Here is a 20,646-nt window from a genome sequence, read left to right as displayed (position 1 = left end):
TCTCTACTATTAGGTTGACGCAAAAGTAACTGGTTTTTGCCATTAATGGCAAAGCTGCAATTACTTTTGCATCAACCTAATAAAAATACAAAAATTAGCCAGGCATGGTAGCATGCCCCTGTAGTCCCAACTACTCCGGAGGCTGAGGCAGGAGAATGGTTTGAACCCGGGAGGTGGAGGTTGCAGTGAGCCGAGATCACGCCACTGCACTCCAGCCTGGGTGATAGAGCAAGACTCTGTCTCAAACAAACAAACAAACAAAAAACAGGTTTCAATCAGACTCAGCATTTCATAACATAATACAAAACGTCCAGGTTTCAATAAAAAAGTATTAATCATATAAAGAACCAGCAAATCTCAAACTGAATGACAAAGGATAACTGATAGATGCCAACACTGAGATGACTGGGATGTCAGGATTAGCTGACAAAGATTTAAAATGGCTGTAATAAAATGCTTCAATGAGCAACTGCAAACACACCTGAAACAAATGGAAACATAGACAGCCTCAGCAAAAAATAAATAAATGAATGAATAAATAAATAAAAATTAAAAAAGAAAAATTAAAAAAAGGAGCTACAAAGAACCAAATGGAAATTTTAAAACCAAAAAATACAATACTCAAAATAAAAAACCTCAGTGGATGGGCTCAAGAGCAGAATGGAGAGGACAGAGGGAACAATCAGTGAATTCCAAGACAAAACAATAGAACTACCTAATCTGACAACAGAGAGAAAAAAGACTGGAAAAAATATGAACAGACTCATGGACCTGGGCAACTATTGTACCACAAAGATCTAACATTTGTGTCACTGGAGTCCCTAGAGGAAAGAAGGAGGGTGAGGCAAAAAGAAGTACTCAAAGCAATAATGGCTGAAAACTCCCCAAATTTGACAAGAGACATAAGCCAACAACAGATTAAAAAGGTGAGCAGGCCGGGCGCGGTGGCTCATGCCTGTAATCCCAGCACTTTGGGAGGCCAAGGCAGGCGGATCACGAGGTCAGGAGATTGAGACCATTCTTTCTAACACGGTGAAACCCGGTCTCTACTAAAAATAAAAAATTAGCCGGGTGTGGTGGCAGGTGCCTGTAGTCCTGGCTACTCAGGAGGCTGAGGCAGGAGTATGGCATGAACCCAGGAAGCAGAGCTTGCAGTGAGCCGAGACTGTGCCACTGCACTCCAGCCTGGGCGACAGAGCAAGACTGTCTCAAAACAACAAACAAACAAACAAAAAAAGCGAGCAAATCCCAATCAGGATAACTCCCAAAAATTCATAGCAAAACACATTATAAATTTCTGAAAACTAAAAACTAAGAAAAAATATATAAAGCACCTAGACAAAAATGCTTTATTTATAGTAGGAAAGCAATTTAAATGACAACAAACATCTCTTCAAAACCCATGGAGGCCTAAAAGATGTATCACAATATTTCTCAGGGAAAAAAAAAAAATTCTCCAGGCCCAAGTGATTTCCCTGAAGAATTCTACCAAACTTTTACAGAAGAATTAACACAGGGCCAGGCTCAGTGGCTCGTGCCGATAATCCCAGAACTTTGGGAGGCTGAGGACAGAGGATCGTTTGAGTCCAGGAGGTTGAGGCTGCAGGGAGCCATGATCATACCACTGCACTCCAGTCTGGGTGACAGAGTAAGATCGTGTCTCAAAAAAAAAAAAAAAAAGAATTAAAACTAGTTACATACAATATCTTTCAGAAAATAGAAGGAAAGAGAAGGAAGTGCTTCCCAATTCATTACAAGGCTATTATGACCCTGTATCACAACCAAAGATGGTACTAGAAAGATAAATATCCAGACCAATATCCCTCATGAATAGGTGCAAGAATTCTTAACAAAATATTACCAAATAGAATTCAGCAATATAAAAATAATTCTACACTATGACCAAGTGTAATTTATTCTAGAAATGAAAGGTTGGTTTGACATTTGAAAATCAATCAATATAACCCACCAAGTGAATAGGCTAAAGAAGAAAACCCATAGGATCATATCAATTAATGTGGAAAAAGTATTTGAAAAAATTCAACACCTCATGAATGATAAATTGTCAGAAAAGTAGGAATACAGGGGAAATTTCTCAACTTGATAAAGAGCCTCTACAAAAAAACTACAGGTAACATTATACCTAACAGTGAAAGACTGAATTCTTGCTTTCTTTTTTTTTTTTTTTTTGAGACAGGGTCTGACTCTTACCCAGGCTGGAGTGTGGTGGTGCGATCACAGTTCACTGCAGCCTCCACCTCCTGGGTTAAAGTGATCCTCCCACCGTGGCCTCCCAAAGTATTGGGATGACAGGCATGAGCCACCACACCTAGCCTTGGATGCTTTCTTGCTAAAATCAGGAACTAGGCAATGATATCTGCTCTCATCATCCTTATTCAACATAGGACTAGAAATTCTAGCCAGTGCAATAAGAACAGAAAAGGAGATAACAGGTACACAGATAGGAAAGGATGAAATAAACTTCCCCCTATTTGCAGATGACCTAATTATCTATGTAGAAAATCCTAAGGAATCTACAAAAAGAAGGGGGAAAAAAAGAACTTGACTTCTATAAATATTAACTTAAAGTGGATCACCAACTTAAATGTAAAATTATAAAACTAGAAAAAAATAGATCTTTGGGACCTAGGACTAGGCAAAAAGTTGCTAGATATAACACCAAAAACGCAAAGTTGATTAATTCAACTTAATCAAAATTTAAAACGTTTGCTCTATAAAAGACTGGCCCTGTTAAGAGGATAAAAAGACGAGCCACAGAATGGGTAAAAATATTTGCAAACCACATAGCTGACAACGCACTAGTATCTAAAATACATAAAGGTCTCTCAAAACTCCAGCAGAAAAAAGCAAATGGTCCAATTAGAATATGGGTGTGGGGAGTGGGTGCAGTGGCTCATGCCTGTAATCCCAGCATGTTGGGAGGCTGAGGTCAGAGGATTGCTTGAGTCCAGGAGTTAGAGAGCAGTCTGGGCAAGATGGCAAAACCACATCTCTAAAAAAAATACAAAAATTAGCCAAGCGTGGTGGCACATGCCTGTAGTCCCAGCTACTTAGGAAGCTGAGGTGGGAAGATAGTCTGAACCTACGAGGTTGAGGCTGTAGTGAGCTGAGATTGCACCACTACACCCAGCCTGGATGACCGAGCAAGCCCCTGTCTCAAAAAAAAAACAACATGGGAAAAGACATGAACAGATTTTTCACTGAAAAAGGTATACAGATGGCAAACAAGCACATGAAAAGATGTTCAACATCATTTGCTATTAAATGATTCAAATTAAAACCACAAGATATCATCACATACCTATAAGACTAGCTAAAGTAAAAAATAACGACAATACTAAATTCTGGCAAGGATATGGAACAGCAATCATTCATTGCTGGTAGGAATACAAAATGGTACAGACACTTTGGAAGATAGTTTAGCAGTTTTTTTACAAAACTAAACAAAGTCTTAACCATATGACCCAGCAATCATGCTCCTTGTTATTTACCCGAGTTGAAAATGTACGTCCACACAAAACCTGCACACAGATGTTTATAGCAGCTTTATTCATAATCACCCAAACTTGGAAGCAACCAAGATGTCCTTTATTAAGTGAATGGATAAATAAACTGGGGTACATCTAGACAACTGCATAGTATTCAGTGTTGAAAACAAGTGAGCTATCACACCATGAGAAGACATGGAAGAACCTTAAATGCATACCATTAAGTGAAAGAAGCCAATCTGAAAAGGCTGCAAATTATTATATGATGCCAGCTATATGACATCCTGGAAAAGATAAAATTATGGAGACAATAAAAAGTTCAGTAGTTGCCAGGGGTTTAGGGGGAGGAAGAGATGGTTGGCAGAGCACAGAGGATTTTTCGGGCAATATATAACATAGGATCAACTTAAGAGATCCAATATCCAACTAATAAAATTATCACAAAGAGAACAGAGAAAATGGAGGAAAGAAATAGCCAAAGACGTAATAGAAAATAATTTTCTCAGAACTGAGGGAAACAAACCTCCACTTGCTGGCCAGCACAATGAAAGAGAAAAGACTCAACCCCAGGACTCATCAAACACAGGGCTAGGGACTGCTGTTTCTCCATATATGGCCTCCAAGTACCCCTTTTATCCCAATTATACACATGCATTTGTTTATTTAACAACAAAAAGACCTCTAATCTGTATGCTTTCTCCCCAGTTATATAGCATCTACACATCAAAGTAAAATCAGGAACCTAAGTTACATATCTCAATATACCCTAATCCCAAAGGCCCTTGGGATCAAGTTCAAATGTTTTAGCCTACATTCAACACCTCTCCATCTCTAATCTGTCTCTTCTCTCTGCCACACCCTGAACTCCATCAACTGATCTTGTCCCAAACTATAAAAAGGTGGGGAGAGATACCAAATCCCTCCTAAAACCTTCCCCCATGTTAGAGAAATAAGATACAGTGTTCCCCACCACAACATGTCTGTGTCTGCCCTTGGACCCAGAGTTCGCCATTACCATCTCCACACTACGGCCTTCTGGACATGCCCTGTCCCAAACTTTGGCCCCACTCCTGCCACCTTCCTGCTTCATTTTTCATAGTACTTATCATCATTTCACTTACTTTTCTTTCTCTTCCGTAGCTCCAGGAGGGCTGGAGATTCTGTCTTGTGCACGGATGCCTACAAAGGGTTAAAGAGTGCCTGGTGCTTTGAAGATGCTTGTTATGGGATGCATCATGTCCCCCAACATTCATACTGAAGCTGTACCATGCAGTACCTTGGAATGCGACTATATTTGGAGATACAGCCTTTAAAGAGGTAGTTAAGGTAAAAGAGGTTACGAGGATGGGCCTGATTCCAATCTGACCTCATATTCCACAGCACCCACTCAGAATACCACATCCGTGTCCTGCCAAACGATGACTGTGCGAGCCCCTGCCCTCTCTCTTCTCTCCACTTCGGGCAGCCCCAGGCTTCGCCCCCCCGGTCTTCCAAACAGTTGTTCTCACTTTGCTGCAGCAGCGGCCTCTGGGAAAGGGCCCTTGGGTTTGGGCAGCTCAGGGAAAGTCTGTCCTTCTGGCAGACAGCTCCTCTCTCGGAGCTGCTTTGCTTGGCCTGGGTTGGGGGGACCCACCGTCTCTTCTCCCTAGGTGTTCTCTGCTTTGATGAGTTTCCTTCAAACCTCTCCTCAGGCTTCTCTAGCTCCGGATACAGGAGGGTAGATAAAGGAGCAGTCTAGCTGCCTGCCAGCAAGACACACAGGGAGGTGTCTGCACCCGCAGAGAGAATAGAGGTCTTGTCCTTAGCTGTTGTCCGAAACAACAGAAAAAGCTCCACTCCACAGGCTGCTGTGCTTTTAGAGGAAACCAAAGTAAGACCTTGAGTCAGTCAGGGTCCTCTCAGGAAACAAAGGGTGAACTCAGCCTTTTGGGTTTTGTTTTGTTTTGTTTTTCTTCAGAGAATTTAATGAAGGGACTATTTACTTGGGTGTGAACATTAAGAAAACCAACATGGGGCATTGAGGCATCCTGGGACTAGCAAGGATGAGAGCCCTCATCATCCCAGCCTGAGGGGCAAGGGGAGGAAACTGGGTTACTGGAGACAGTGAGGGAGGCTGTGGCAGGAGATGTCATCAGGAGGTGGGGGGTGGAGGACAGCAGGCACAGCTACAGCCAAAACTGCAGTGCCTATCAGGACAGGAGCTGGGGAGAAATACTTCAACCTCTCTCTTCTCCCATCTCCTGTTGGTGTCTCCCATTAGTCAAACCCAGCTGGAAGCCAGGGGCCATGGAAAACCAGTGATGCCCTCCCTACAGGGCAGCCACCCGGGCACAGAGGAGGATGTGGGTGGATCAGGCAACGCGGAGAACAACAAGCACAGGCCTAACTCAGGGGCAGGAGCCACACCAACTTGAGCAAATGTCCTACCAAAATGACATCAAGGAAGCACAGGGGGTCATCCGTTTTTACTGAGCCATCTGGGTTTGACAGTATTACAGCGTACCTTACAATGACTATGACAGAGGGAGATTTTTTGTGCACCTGCAGCCACTTCCCCTCCTAATCTCACACTCGTTTTCTGTATTATCATCAGGGATGCCTCTCTCCCCGAATCAGTCCAATTTCCATCAAGTAACACTCAGATTAGGACAATTTGAGTAGCAATTAATAAAAGGACTATTTGCTGAGGTGTGAGCAGGAGATGGCCTCCTATCTCTGGGCTGGTAACACCAGGGCTATCAACACCCCTAGACCTGAAGGGGGCAGAGGAAGAAGGAGTCGCCCACAGTGAGTCAGGGGGCTGTTATGGAGATGGCTGCCTGGCAGGACTTGAGACTGTTGGCTGAGAAACAAAGCCAGCCTGTGGGGACTCTACAAGGAGGAGAATGAATATTCCTACTTCATTCTCCTTTTCACTGAATCCTCCTAGGCTCCTCATTGGCTGGACCCAATCAGAAACCAGAGGGTGAGGCTGGCCTCCCGGGGCCCAGGGCAGTACGGAGAAAGGTGGGGAGGCAAATGAAAGGCGTCCAACTGCAACCCCCTTTCCAAGGGATGTGTAAAACAACCCAAGCAAGGCCGGTGGGATGGGTCTTCCCCACTCCTGGAATCTGGCAGACAGACAAAGCCATAGCCCTGTGCACTGAGCAGCATCAACCCGACATTGTCCCACCACAGGACCCCCACTGAGGGCCTGCTTTCCAGAGCCCAGGGCAGCCTCAGCTCCCACCCACCCCTAGTCTAGACTCTCAGCAAAGCCTCCCAACAAAGTCAGAGTTAGCGTGTGTCGTTGGCAATGACAGAATCCAGACACAAACATCTTCATGCATGTGAGTTGGGGGTCTCTTTCAAAAACATTAGCAGGCAGAGCAAACTGATCACTGGGAGGGCTGAGAACCAAGCTCTGGGCTTTGCAGCCCGAGACTAAGCCAGTGTCACTCAGCATTGCGCTTGCCAAGCCACCACCAACCACCCAGAGAAACTAGGACCCAGACAGCACTGGGGTCACCATCACCCCAGGAATGGATTGTTCCTGCTCCTGCTTCTCAAATCACTTTCTCCCAAAATGAAGCCCAGGACCGTGCATTTTATCAGCTAAACCAAGGCCATGTGCCTTCAATCAAACTGCAAGGAACCCTGGGAATGTGAACACCCAGCATTCTAATTAGGAGAGGAACACCCTAAACGTGGGAAGAGGTTTCCCATGCTGGGCAGCCAACAAGTAATGGCCCCTAACTGTATCTGTAGCCTCTTCAACATGTCAGAGTATTTCCTCCAGACAACATCTTAGAAGGATTACCGACTCTGGGTATGTTATTACCAAATTTCTTTCCTGCAAAAGTTAAACTAATTTCCAGCCACATCCAGTGAACACAGTGCCTGCTTTGCTGCACCCACACACATGATTACATTTTTTAAGTAGAAACTAATTGGCAAAATGCAATTGATACCTCACATCTTAATTCTCTCTTTTTGAGGAGGAAGGGGAGTTTCTAGGTTTGCTCATTAGTGATATTCTCCAAAAGCCTTCAATACTTGACTTTGGACCATTTTATTATTTGCTTTGATGACTGATTTTTTTTTTCATTATTTTCCCTTTTATAGACTTGTGTTAAAATTAGCTGGCATTTGCTGAAAGAAGAAATCAGGATTAGATTCAGCTGTGTGTAACAGAAAAAAAAAAAACCCACAAAGACTTAAAGTACACAGAAGTTTCTTTCTCTCTTGCATAAAAAAGGCCTAGAGGAGGGCAGTCCAGGGCTGTTTTTGGACCCACTCCACAAAGTCGTGAGAGGCTTTCCCAGTTCCTCCTCTGCCATCCGCTGATGAGGCCTCATCCTCCTCATCCCCACTGTCCAAGGTGGCAGCTAGAGCTCCAGCCATCACATTCAGTAGGACAGAGTGCAGGATGAAGAGGGACAAGCCACCTACCTTTACAACAATAAGTTGGCATCTTATTGGCCAAAATTCAGATGTGTGATGTCATCTAGCTACAAGGGAGGCTGGACAATGAGCCCAGATAAAAATCAGATCTTACTACTGAGGACTAAGGGAAGAACGAGTATTGAGAGCCAGCTAACTGTCTCTTCCACAGTCAAGAATACAAGCTGTGTTGAAGACAACCCATTCATATGAGAATCATGATGTTTATTATGACGATGAAGATAGCTAATATTTACTAAATAGTTGCCCATTTTAGCACTGTTCTAGGAACTTGATATGTATTACTTAATCCTTACCACACCCCTATGAAGTAGATACTATGACTATCCTCATTTTACAGAGGAGGAAACCAAGGCACAGAGAGACTAGGTAATTTGTGCAAGGTCACCCAGCTAACAGGCAACAGAACTTAGATTTGAACTGAGGCAGCCTGACACAAGACACAACTATGAACAGAGGCAATCACAGAACCAAGTCAGGGAGGCCAGCTGGGGCTTTTCCAAGGGGCTTATCTATTGACTCAGGAGTGGAGAGATGGGACCTAAGCCAGAGCTGCCTCATCACTTTGCCTTTGAATCTTTCATCTGTTTATCCATTCAATACAAATGTCCTTTTGTAACACACCTTACATTTGCAATTCACTGTCCAAAACCCGTGCTTGCCACTCCGCAGGGCAGATACTGTATCCTCAGCAGCCAGCATAGCCTATGGCACACAGGGCTCAAAACATACCTGTGAGCCAGGTGTGGTGGCCCTATAGTCCCAGCTTCTTGGGAGACTAAGGTGGGAGGAACACTGGAGGCCAGTTCAAGACCAGCCTGGGCAACATAGGGAGACTGCCCCCCCCCATCCTCTACAAAAAAATTTAAAAATTAGCTGGGTGTGGTGGCACACCTGTAGTCCTAGCTCCTCAGGAGGCTGAGGTGGGAGGATCACTTCAGCCCAGGAGCTTGAGGCTGCAGTGAGCTATGATTGCAACTGGACAACAGAGCAAGGCCCCGACTCTAGTATCTATATATAAAAATATATGAGTGACTGTGCATGTACATATCAAGCCTACCTTGTGCCAGGCTCTGTGATGGGCACTGAGCATGCAGAAATGAGACCCAGACCCTGCTCACTGGCCCTTATGGCCAAGAAAAGGAGGCAGATGAGTGGGCATCACGGGGGGCAGCACAAAGGAGTGGGGACCTCCACGGTGAGAAGTCTGGGGTGGCTGCACTGTAGTTTGAGTCACAGTAATAAGGGACAAGGTCCTCAAGGTAGGCCAGAGACAGACTTGAAATTCCTTTCATGTCCAAGGTGAAAAACCTAGCCTCAGCCCTGAGGCAATAGGGAGCCATGAGGCTTAAGCAGGGTGACATAATCTGAGAGGCCATCTAGAACAACTCTCCTGGTAGTGTGCCAGGGATGGGAGGAGAGAGCCCAGAAGCAGGGAGATTCAGATGAAGTAGAGTCTGGGAGGTGTGGGAGCCAAAGTGAAGGGTCTGGAAGAAAGAAGGAGGGGTGGAGTGAGGAAAAACAAAAGAGGTCCCATACCCTGTGCATGTGAGCCAGAGAGATGGGCCAGGGAACTGTGGGAGGGGAAAAGAGCGGGCCTGAGGTGGCCAGAGTAAGGAGGTGCTGGCGAGGGGGGGCTGGAGAGGGGCCCTGCCTGGCCTGAGCTGGGGCAGACAGAGCAGTTGGACGCCAGCAGCCTTGTGCTCATGGCTCAGAAATGTCCCAGGCCTGCCAGGAGACTGCTGCCTCTGTCCCCCCACCAGCCCCAGCCAGGCTCCCACATCAGGAGCTCTGAAGCTGTCCCCTCAGCCTTCTGCTCCCCCAGAGCAGGCCTCCCCTCCCCAGAAGCCAGGCATATGACACCCCCTCAGCCCTCCCCCTCAATGGCTGATGAAACGCAGGCCAGGGAAGGAGGGGGAAAGAATAAACAGACATCTGCAGGGGGGCCCATCAGGAAGCAGGGGACAGGCTGCGGCGGGCTGGGGCTGCCTGGGGGTGCCAGGGGGCCCACAGATCTAGCGGGGCGGGTGCCGGATGGCGGATGGAGTGGGATCCAGGGAACAGTTGGAGCCAGCAGGGAGTTAACGTCTGCAGTACTTTGCCCGACAGGCCTAATGAGACACAGGTGGTCCCCTGGCTCTGGCCCCACCTCCCAGCCCCCTGATAGTGTAAACTGATGCTGGTTGTCTGGGGTGGGGAGAGGGGGGTTCTGCAGCTACGGGAAGGGGGGCGGGGCTGGAGCGGCTGGCGGGGGCCCAGCACATAACTCTGGGCGGTTGCAGTCTGGGGCCGCAGACACCCAGCCACTCTGAGCAGAACTGACAGCATGAAGGTACGGGGCCCAGGGTAGGGGGACTCATAGCACTGGGGAACTGAGCCCACTCCAGAGGCCCCTGGCCACAGAGGGGACTATGAAGGCACAAGGAGTTCTCTTGAAACTTGTAAGCGATGAGGGTATATAGCCTGTCCCAGAGAGTGGGGTGGTTACTTGGCCGGAGGGGGGGTAGGGTGGGGAAAGAGGGGCCAAATGGCAGGAGAGGGATTCAGGCAAGGGCAGCATATGCACGCATGGTGGGGGCAAATACAAAGAGAACAGGGGGTCTCGAGCTGGGAAGGGGCTGCGCTGACCCTGTCTGCCCATCGCCAGGCCCTCCTGGCCCTGCCGCTGCTGCTGCTTCTCTCCACGCCCCCGTGTGCCCCCCAGGTCTCCGGGATCCGAGGAGATGGTAAGCAGCCCCACACTCACAGACGCGGCCTGGCCCACAGGTTGGGCAAGGAGAGGCTGGACTGTCAGAACAGACTGTCAGGGCTGAGCCCCAGCTCTGCAGGACTCAGGTTCCTCCTTTACTAAATGGGGCAGATGGATGACATGAGCATTGCTCATCTCCCTTGAAGAAACCTTCCATGACTCCTTGTGTCAAATTCCCCCAGTCCCAGGGACTAAGGCAAGTCTTGGGGTGCTGAGGTGTCAGTGATGCCATAGTCCCACTCTCCTCACTGTCCCCATGTCCCCACCCCCAGCTCTGGAGAGGTTTTGCCTTCAGCAACCCCTGGACTGTGACGACATCTATGCCCAGGGCTACCAGTCAGACGGCGTGTACCTCATCTACCCCTTGGGCCCCAGTGTGCCTGTGCCCGTCTTCTGTGACATGACCACCGAGGGCGGGAAGTGGACGGTGAGTGGGAGGAGGGAACAGAGGCCAGAGCTGGTTCTAATCCCAGCCCTGTGACCCTGGGCTTCACATCTGTGAACCTCAGTTTCTTCATCTTTAAAATGGGGATAATGATACCCACAGCACAGCTTCTGAGCAGCTGCCAACACTTAAATTCTAAGTGCCTGAGGTAGGTGTTTGTCTGTTTGCTTTGAGGCGGAGTCTTGCTCTGTCATCCAGGCTCAAGTGCAGTGGCTCCATCCAGCTCACTGCTGCAACCTCCACCTCCCAGGTTCAAACAATTCTCCTGCCTCAGCTTCCCAAGTAGCTGGGATTACAGGCATGTGCCACCACGCCCAGCTAATTTTTTTATTTTTAGTAGAGATGGGGTTTCACCATGTTGGCCAAACTGGCCTTGAACTCCTGACCTCAGGTGATCCGCCCACCTCAGCCTCCCAAAGTGCTGGGGTAACAGGCGTGAGCCACTGCGCCCGGCTGAGGTAGGTTAATGCATATAAGCCTCACAATAATCCTGGGAAGTACTGAGGAACTAAAGCCTCAGAGAGGTGAAGGAACTTGCCCAGGTCCCACAGCTAGGCACTCGAACTCTAGAGCGCCCCCCTCTTAGCCTCTTTCCTGCCTCTATATGAAACTGGGTATGAAGAGCCCAGGTGGGTGCTGGCAGCTGCTCCACAGGGGGCCTGGTGCCAATGTGGACCTTGTTTTAGCAACCCCACTCCCACTACCCCCCACAACTCAGTCCTTTAACAAGCTGGCCACAGCATCACAGGGTCCATGCTTGAGGTGGGCAGGGCAGGCCCAGAACCCTGCCCACTGGACCCTTGATGGTCCAGTCTCATCTTCTCTGCTCCAGGTTTTCCAGAAGAGATTCAATGGCTCAGTGAGTTTCTTCCGGGGCTGGAATGACTACAAGCTGGGCTTCGGCCGTGCCGATGGAGAGTACTGGCTGGGTAAGGCGGGGACCAGGTGGGCTGAGAGGCTGCCCCAGGGCCAGGTCCTTGTTGACCAACTGCCCCTCCTCCCCAGGGCTGCAGAACATGCACCTCCTGACGCTGAAGCAGAAGTACGAGCTGCGAGTGGACTTGGAGGACTTTGAGAACAACACGGCCTACGCCAAGTACGCTGACTTCTCCATCTCCCCGAACGCGGTCAGTGCAGAGGAAGACGGCTACACCCTCTATGTGGCAGGCTTCGAGGACGGCGGGGCAGGTATACCCCGCCGTTAGCTTTAGGAGCGGCTGTGAGGGGAAAGAAGGCAGGGCTGGCCCTGCCCAGTCATCCCCAACCTCCTTCAGGCCCCTCCTTCAACCCTCCTGGGTCTGGAAGGGCCAGAGCTGGCTCCAAACCAGCTCAAACCAGCTTGGGCCTCAGCCCTGGGGAGCAGCCATCCTGGCCCTGCTCCAGGCAACTCTGTGGCGGAGCAGCTGTTTCTCTTCATTGCAGAAGCACATCTACCCAACATCTGGCTCAGGGAGGGTGCCCCCATCCCGCCAGGCTGCCACGTGATCTCTCTCACAGTCGTCATTGTCACCCTCTCCCGGCCAGCTCGGAGCTCAGTTCCCTGCTTCAGCAGCCCCAACCCTTCTCCCCTCTGCCAGGTGACTCCCTGTCCTACCACAGTGGCCAGAAGTTCTCTACCTTTGACCGGGACCAGGACCTCTTTGTGCAGAACTGCGCGGCTCTCTCCTCAGGAGCCTTCTGGTTCCGCAGCTGCCACTTCGCCAACCTCAATGGCTTCTACCTAGGTGGCTCCCACCTCTCCTATGCCAATGGCATCAACTGGGCCCAGTGGAAGGGCTTCTACTACTCCCTCAAGCGCACTGAGATGAAAATCCGTCGGGCCTGAGGGGCTGGCCCCCTCAGGCCCCTTTCCTCCCCTGGACACGCATGGTCTCCACGAGTGCTCCCTCTGCTGCCCCTGATGCATGCTTCTGCTGATTCCCGAGCACCAACTCCTTACAAGGGGGCCTGTGGCTCTCAGCCATGCCTCATCCCTGTCATACACCCAGGGCATCCATTCCTAAGCCAGACCCGGCTCCCCTACACCTGAAGTTACGCTGCCAGCAGCTCCCCAGGCCTTTTCCGAGAGGCACATGGTTCTAGCCTGGACCTGGCTGGGCTCCATGAGAATGAGTTGCCTCCACCCTGTCCCAACAGCTGACAGCCAGGAGCCATCCTCCCAGCTGCAGGCCTTTGTGTGCCATCTTGTCCTGCTTCCTCACTGTGGACCCCTGTCTGGGCCACCCTAGTGTGCTAGGCTGAGCAGTACAGTGTGAACAGGGCCATGGTGTATTCTAGGCCACAGCCCAGCACTCCTCTGGCTGCTCTCAAACCATGTTTCATCCTCAGCCTTCCTCCCACCAACTTAATCCCCTGTGGTGAGTACCGTGGAACCCCAGCCCATCTCACTATCATACTCAGCTTTCCCTGATGACCCATCCCAGCCCCCGAAGCTCTATACCAAGACCACAGCTACTGCACACCACCCTGAAACAGCCACAGCCAAGGTAGGCATGCATATATGAGGTCTTCCCCATACTCTCCAGGGGTTGAGAGGTTTGGCCACATGAGGGAGCAGAGGACAATCTCTGAAGGGCTGGGAGTGGGTAGGGACTGAAGGTCTCAATAAACCTTCAGAACCTGAATGAACTGGCTTCACACACACAAACATATTTGCTTATTTCCCCAAATGTAGGCACCTGGCTCCTCCTTGCTCCCCTACTGATGGTGTCCTACCCCGAACTCCAAAAATTACACCTGGAGTCAGGTGCAGAAGGGAACCTTGTATTTCACAGGCCTCATTTTGATGGCAAAAAGACAGTGTAATAATAACATAATAATAATAAAAATATAATACTGAAAAGGATTGTACAGGGGGAGTCAGAGTCTCCCAATCCTGTCATGGCTCGGTGGTGGCTCAGGTGGCTGCTTAAGGCTGAAAGGTGGGTCTGAGATGAACCTGCAGAATAATCCAAGCCGAGCCTCACCTGCTGGGTCCAGGGCTAAAGCCTTTGAGAATGTTCCCATGGATCTTGGAACTAGGTCTACCGTGGCAGCAAGGCACAGACTGTGGGCCTCAGGGGTCCTGGAGGTCAGGCAGGTCAGCCAGCAGCATTGGGGAGTCCATCTGGATCTCACGCTGCAGGGACTCAATATCGGCAGGGTTCATGCCATGGCCTTCGAGCCAGTCAGCAAGCAGGGAGGCTGAGAGTGAGGCTGAATCTGACTGGCTGCAGGGGAAGGGAAGGGAGGGGTGCCATTAGCGTAGGCTGGACTCTCACCCATCCCACAGGTGCATGCTTCCTGCACCAGGAACCTCTCCCCACAGCCCCAGTCTAGGAGCTCAGTCCAGCCACCTTACCCATCCTGTGGCCCATCAGCCACGCCCATGTCGAAAGACTGGTTTAAGAATTCCTCCAGGTCAAAGCCAACACCGTAGCCAGCCCCACTGCCCTTTGGTGTGCCTGAGAACACAGGGGGCAGGGGGTCCTCCACCTGCAGAGAATGACAGATTACAATGCAGGCAGACTGAGGTCTGCAGGGCACCCTGTCCCAATGCTGCTGACTACTCCGCCTGGATACCTGGGAGTGCTAACACCAGTTTTGGCCATCAGTGAGTGCTAGCTGGCCCCGCCTCTGGGCCAGGCACTTTCCAATATCTAACTTGTCTCCTAACAACTTCTTCATCGCCATCATGCTCCTTCTGTGAGCAAGGAGACATGTTCAGAGACAAAGCCCCATCTGCTGCTCAGTTTTTGTGGAACAGGGACCACTCCTGAACCCATTTTCCTTTGGCCCGGACCCAGGTGTCCCCATGGCCTGGGCCTCCCTCTCACCTGTGACTTAGATAGCTGCTGGGTCACTAGGTTGACATCAGGTGACTCTGACATGGAAGACTGAGGGGCTCCCCCGGCGTCTGTAGGTGGCAGGCCAGGTGGGAAGTAAGGCAAAACTCCTGGGGTGTTGGAGCCAGGCAACCCAGGGGGTGGCACAAGTGACTGGGGAGCCAGGAGGCTGGTAGAGGTGGCAATCTGGGGTGGCGCAGGGACAGGGATGGGCCTAGGAGGGCCGGTGGGGTGGGCTGCAGGGCCAGGGGGTGGGCAGGCAGGCTGGGGTACAGGGCCAGATGTGGAGCCCACAGGTTGTGGTTGTGGTTGTGGGCCAGTGGGCTGGGCTACAGGGCCAGGAGGAGGACTGGCAGGTTGGGCTGGGGTTGGCGTTGGCACTGGGGCAGGGGCTGGCACAGAGGTCGGGGCTGGGGCTGGGGGTCGGGCCATTCGAGTCCAGCGTTCCAAAAGGCTTCTGTCATTGTCGCTGAGCACTAGTCCAGCCAAAGGGTCAGTGGAGGGGCCCCCAGAGGCCCCGGCCCCCCGTTCCTTTCGCTCCCGCTCCTGCCGCCGTTTCTCCCGCTCCTTGGCTCGCTCTTGCCGCCGCCGCCGCTTCTCCTCCCGCTCCCGCTGGCGCTCCTGGGCTGTCACCGGCTTCCGAGGCTCAGAAGCCTCCAGGGGTGCGCTGGGGCCATCTGTTGGGCAGGGGAGAAGGTAAAAGGCTGAAGCCTTGTCCAAGTCCAAGTCTCCCCTCTGCCCACCCGACCTGCCCACAAGGCACCTCTGAGCCGGCTTCTCAAAGACTTGAGCAGGGCAGCTTTAAGGGCAGCCTTAGTGTTGTCTGAGATGGCACCCTCTTTCTTCGGTGGGGCAGGCTCACTGGCTGGTGGGGGTGGCTGCAGGGTCAGATCAATGGTGTCAGGTGCAGGGCCAGGGCACGGTGGTGGGGCTGGTGGGGGAGACTCCATGGCACAGTCCCCACTGGGAGCCCAGGGACTGGGCATTTCAACATCTGGACAGCCAGGTTCACTAGCCACAGGCTGGAGAGAAGGCTGGAAGCGGATCTGCTGGCGGATGCCCTCGCGCCTTGCATGGAAGTCCTCAATCTCAGCCACGATGGCCTCCTTAATGCGCTCCCGAGTGAGGGCTTCACGATCAAAGGCAAAGTCAAAGGGCGGGGCACAGTCAGGCTCATCATCAGGATCATGGTACTTGGCCAGGAAAGGGTGGCGAAGGGCAGCAGCTGCTGAGATGCGGGCGCTGGGCTCAAAACGCAGCATGCGACCCAGGAGTGATAGGGCCTGACGGTCGGCACCTGGGTACACTGTCTCCCAGGGCACAGGCTGGCGTGGTGGCAAGCTCTGGATATAGGCCCGCACCCTCTCAGCCCCCACAGCCTGAATCACGGCTGGTGATGGGGTACCCAGCACCATCATGATGAGCTGTAGCTGGTGTACATAGTTTTTGCCCGGGAAGAGCTGGCGCCGGGCCAGCATCTCACCAAAGATGCAGCCCACAGACCAAAGGTCAATAGCCTGTGTATACTCATGCAAAGAGAGCATGAGCTCAGGGGCACGGTACCAGCGCGTGGCCACATACTCGGTCATGAAGTACTGATGTTCAGCGGGCGAGGTGCACAGGCCACGAGCCATACCAAAGTCACCAATCTTGAGCTCACAGTTCTCATTCACCAATAGGTTGGAGGGCTTGAGGTCACGGTGGATGACCTGAGCCGAGTGCATGTACTTCAGGCCCCGCAGCAGTTGGTACAGGAAGTACCGCACGTGTTCCAGTGTGAGGGGCTGTGAGGAGTGGATGATCTGGTGCAGGTCACTTTCCATCAGGTCCAGGACCACGTAGCTGGAAGGGGAAAGAAGGAGAGAAGCATGGGTTGGCCTGATCACACTCCAGGGACAAGCCCCATCCTCACCACACCCTTCCGATTCCAGACAGGTAACAGCCTTACCCTGGGACCCCGTAGGGGCTGACGGCATGGTATGGAAGAAGAGCATCACGTTTTAGATTCTCTACGACTTTTCCATGAACTTGGTTAAATCACTTTTGTCTCCAGACCTAGTTTCCCCATCAGATAAAAGATGGGGTTGGACTACACCAGGGCTGGCCAATAGGTTTCCTTTTGGGGCTATCTCCATTGTTTGGTAGTGGCAGCTTGAAGAACTATGATGAAAATTGATCAGGCTTGTCCACTGTCTGTAGGAAAGTGTTCTGTGATTGATTAGTGAAGTCTGCTATGGGAATAGGAGGGTGTGGTCATAGTAGGAATGTCCTACATTTGACATCCTACATACTAAGATTCTATAAAACTGTAAAATCATCTGTACATTTCTTGAGGAATAACAGTTGTCCCTGGCAAAACTCTAAAGGAGAACTGGTCCTAGGACTGCGGGAATTTTCCCAGCCTGCTTCAGATTAGATTCAGCTGCCCTTCCAGAACTTCAGCAATATGAGTGCAGCCTTCAGAAAAGTCCCAAGTCTGGCTCCCTCTCCCATCCCGCTTCTTACACAGATTTGAATTCGCCATAGGGCACAGTGGGCCTCAGGATGTCCTTGATGGCGATGATGTTGTCGTGCTTAAAGTGCTTGAGGATCTTCAGCTCCCTGAGGGTTCGCTTGGCATTGGTCACCACATCAAAAGCATTAGGGATCTTCTTGATGGCCACCTGCTGGCCTGAGGAGCAGGGAACAGGGACACACCAGAGGATACCTTGGAGAAACTGCAGAGTCGACCCAGCCCCTATCAACACCTCCCTTCTAGGATGCAAATGACAACAGCTACCAAGTACTGGGTACCTACTATGTGCCAAGCATGTTACCTACATTATTAAATGTGACCTTCACAACTCCCCTACAGGGCAGGTCCCAATAGGTCAATGTTAAAGAGAAGGAAATATGGCTTAGTAACTTGTTGGAGGTTGCACGGCTGCCCAGTGGTGGAGTTCAGTCTCTAATGCCTACACCCTCTGCATCTCAGACCTCACCCATCCCACCACCAGTTCCTTGTGCCAGTGTCTGGCTCCAGAACACATTTGTCTCTTAGACACGAAGGAATGGCTCTCCATTCTGGTCTAACTGGGACTGTCATTTTTCTAAGGAGGAAGTAGGCAGGCAGGATGGCAAAACCCCCAGGCCAGAGTTTCAGAGAACCGAGCCTCCCCGGAGCCTGGCAGGCAGAGGGTCCTGGTCAGCGTGTGTTGACTGGAGCCAGAACTCGCACCCCGCTTTCCTTCCCAGCTGTCTGGGACGGGCCGGTTTCCCACTCCCTGCGACGCTGCCACATCTGGGAGGCGACGGCTCAGGAAGCTCACCGGTGAGGCGGCGGCGGGCGGAGGACACCACTCCGTAGGCCCCGTTGCCTATGGTCTCGATGATCTCGTACTCGTCGCCCACGTCAAAGGTCACATCGAAGGAGCGGGCTTTAAGCAGGGCCAGGTTCTTGGCCGCTACAGAGGCAGCGGTGTGGGCGGGTTCGGCCTTCACGGGCCCGGGGGGTTCCGCAGAGCCGTCCTCGCCGTCTTCCTCCTTCAGGGGCTCGGCCATGGTGTCTGCGTGGAGACTCGGGTGAGGAGGGGACCGCCTCCCGTGGGCCTCAGCGTCCCCTCTGCGGGCTGGGGAGCAGGACCAGGGAACTTCCCAGTTCCCTAAACCGACAAGGGCCAGAAGCGCGCGGTTGGTTCGGGGAAAACACGCTACCCCAGGGGTCGGGGCCCAGCAGGGGCCAGGCCAGGGTCGGGGGATGGGGAGGCGAGGCGCGGGCCAGGAAGAAAGGGAGGGGCGGGGCACCTGGGTTTCCCCCGGGCCGCACTCACCCCCGCGCCTCCTCAAGGCTTTCAGAGGTCCCGAGGCTCACCGGCCTCCCGTCCCCAGCGCGGGAGTCTCCGAGGGTGGCTCACTTACTTATTCAAGGGCCGCGGCCACCACCTCAGCGTCGTGAGCTGCCCTGTCCGTCCCCCTCCGCCCCGCCTCCCAACACCACGCTCCCTCCAGCTCCTGGCCAATCGCTGAGCTATTTCTGCGAAGGGTCCTGCCCCTTCTACCTGCTGCGCCCAATCCTAGCCCACCGGCCGAGGAAGCCACGCCTGGCGCGCGCCGCTGTCCAGCTAGCCGGCGGGAGCCGCCCAAAGGGTGCCCGGCACTTCACAGGGGTGTGCTCCCCGCCCGGCACCGCCTTCAAACGCATGCGCACTGGCAGTCGGGCGCCAAGTGAATGGAAGGCAACGCCCATGCACGTAGCGCGCGCGTCCCCATCTAGCGCTCGACCTCGTCCGGCCAATCACAGCTAGTCCCATGAGCTCGGGCAACTGTCCGGACTGAGATGCCCGGGACTGGGACTGTTATCTTGGCTACTGGGTCCCGAAGTCCCCCTCCGCCCCGGGAATTGTGCCCACCATTTTCTCGGTCCCAGGAGCTCTGGGAATGTGTCATCCCCGGTAGAGGGTGCCCGTCACGGCCAACCACAGAGATCCCGGTCCTCCAGGATTCTAGAGCGGCCGGCCGAACCCTCCACTGACTTCCGGTGGCTGAGTCTCTCCGCAGCTTCCGGCCAAGTGGGACCGCACCTGGGGGTTTCCTGGCCTGCAGGTGTGTTACCTCCGCTCGTTTGTTTGTCCCGCGATTCCCGTGCTTTGGGCTGCAGCGGAGTTAACCGAGGCGGCCGCCCGGCCTCTGTCCCTCTGCGGAGCCCGCTGGTAGGCGGAGCCCTCGCTGGAACCGAGCTGCGCCGACCCACCCCAAAATCCGATGGTTGATTCGTTCATTCATGTAGCAAATGTTTCTGGAGCACCGCCCCTCTAAGGCTCAGTGCCAGGAGGCGAAGATGGATATGGTGGATAGTGTGAGCTGGAAGGAAAGGTTTTTTAAAGGGAACGGGGTAGGGCTGAAAGAAGTGAAGAATTTTGGTTTCACTCCTAGGCGGCTTATAGAAAAAAGCAATGCAAATACATATTCGTACCCACCTTCCCTTTCGTGTACAAAATGTAACATATTCTCTTTTCCTGAAGATCATTCCGTATCAATAACTGGAGGGGTCCCTCACTTTTAAACAACTTTTAATAACATACCATATATAGTGTACAATTGAGTGTTTTTTGGTGTATTCACAGTTGAGCAGCCATCAGCACTACCTAATTTTAGGTAGAGTGGTTTATGGAACATTTTCATCGCCCCTAAAAGAAACTTATGTGAACCAAGTATCTGAGACAAGTCTCAAGTCAATTTAGAAAGTTTATTTTAGCAAGGTTAAGGACATGGTGGTGACATAGCCTCCAGAAGTCCTACAACATGTGCCCAAGATGGGGCACAGCCAGCCTTTATACATTTTAGGAAGACATAATACATAAATCAATACGTGCAAGATTGACATTGATTTTATGTGCTTATTGGCCATTTGTCTCCTTTGGGGAAATGTCTGTTCAATGTCTATTCTGAAAGGGCAGGACAACTGGAAGAGGAGGGGCTTCCAAGTCACAGGTAGATTTAAACATATCCTGATTGGCAGTTGGTTACAAGAGTTATTATCTATAGAAAGGAATATCTGGATTATGATAAGGGGTTGTGGAGACCTAGGGTTTTTTGGGTTTTTTAAGTATATTATTATTATTTTGAGAATGAGTCTTGCTCTGTTGCCCAGGCTGGAGTGCAGTGGAATGATCTTGGCTTGCTGCAACCTCCCCCTCC

General features: G+C 51.6%; 2 protein-coding genes across 15 annotated transcripts; one reads left to right on the top strand and one right to left on the bottom strand.

The window, feature by feature from the left end:
* Window positions 1–10,243: 10,243 nt before the first annotated feature.
* On the top strand, window positions 10,244–13,994 carry MFAP4 (microfibril associated protein 4). Of its 2 annotated transcripts, none has more exons than XM_005583101.5 (6): window positions 10,244–10,284; window positions 10,600–10,678; window positions 10,974–11,128; window positions 11,979–12,075; window positions 12,152–12,334; window positions 12,724–13,994. In XM_005583101.5, the coding sequence occupies exons 1-6, from the start codon at window positions 10,279–10,281 to the stop codon at window positions 12,969–12,971; spliced, it is 768 nt and encodes a 255-aa protein (XP_005583158.1). In that variant the 5' UTR covers window positions 10,244–10,278; the 3' UTR covers window positions 12,972–13,994. The 2 variants fall into 2 exon arrangements, with proteins under 2 accessions (XP_005583158.1, XP_005583157.1); XM_005583100.5 differs by having other exon boundaries at window positions 10,244–10,393.
* MAPK7 (mitogen-activated protein kinase 7) lies at window positions 13,889–19,671 on the bottom strand. Of its 13 annotated transcripts, none has more exons than XM_045375253.3 (8): window positions 19,359–19,671; window positions 18,279–18,515; window positions 17,476–17,641; window positions 16,919–16,936; window positions 15,734–16,812; window positions 14,962–15,647; window positions 14,487–14,620; window positions 13,889–14,355 (listed from the first exon to the last, which is right to left on the bottom strand). In XM_045375253.3, exons 1-8 carry the CDS (start codon window positions 19,393–19,395, stop codon window positions 14,202–14,204), a joined length of 2,511 nt encoding a protein of 836 aa, XP_045231188.1. In that variant the 5' UTR covers window positions 19,396–19,671; the 3' UTR covers window positions 13,889–14,201. The 13 variants fall into 13 exon arrangements, with proteins under 13 accessions (XP_045231188.1, XP_045231190.1, XP_015293243.2 ...); XM_045375255.3 differs by lacking the exon at window positions 19,359–19,671 and adding an exon at window positions 19,008–19,148; XM_015437757.4 differs by lacking the exon at window positions 19,359–19,671 and adding an exon at window positions 18,780–18,923 and having other exon boundaries at window positions 18,279–18,611.
* Between the last annotated feature and the right edge of the window lie 975 nt (window positions 19,672–20,646).

The sequence above is a fragment of the Macaca fascicularis genome, chromosome 16 (genome assembly GCF_037993035.2).
Source record: "Macaca fascicularis isolate 582-1 chromosome 16, T2T-MFA8v1.1".
Lineage (NCBI taxonomy): Eukaryota > Metazoa > Chordata > Mammalia > Primates > Cercopithecidae > Macaca > Macaca fascicularis.
This window is presented reverse-complemented; position numbering and strand designations above follow the sequence as displayed.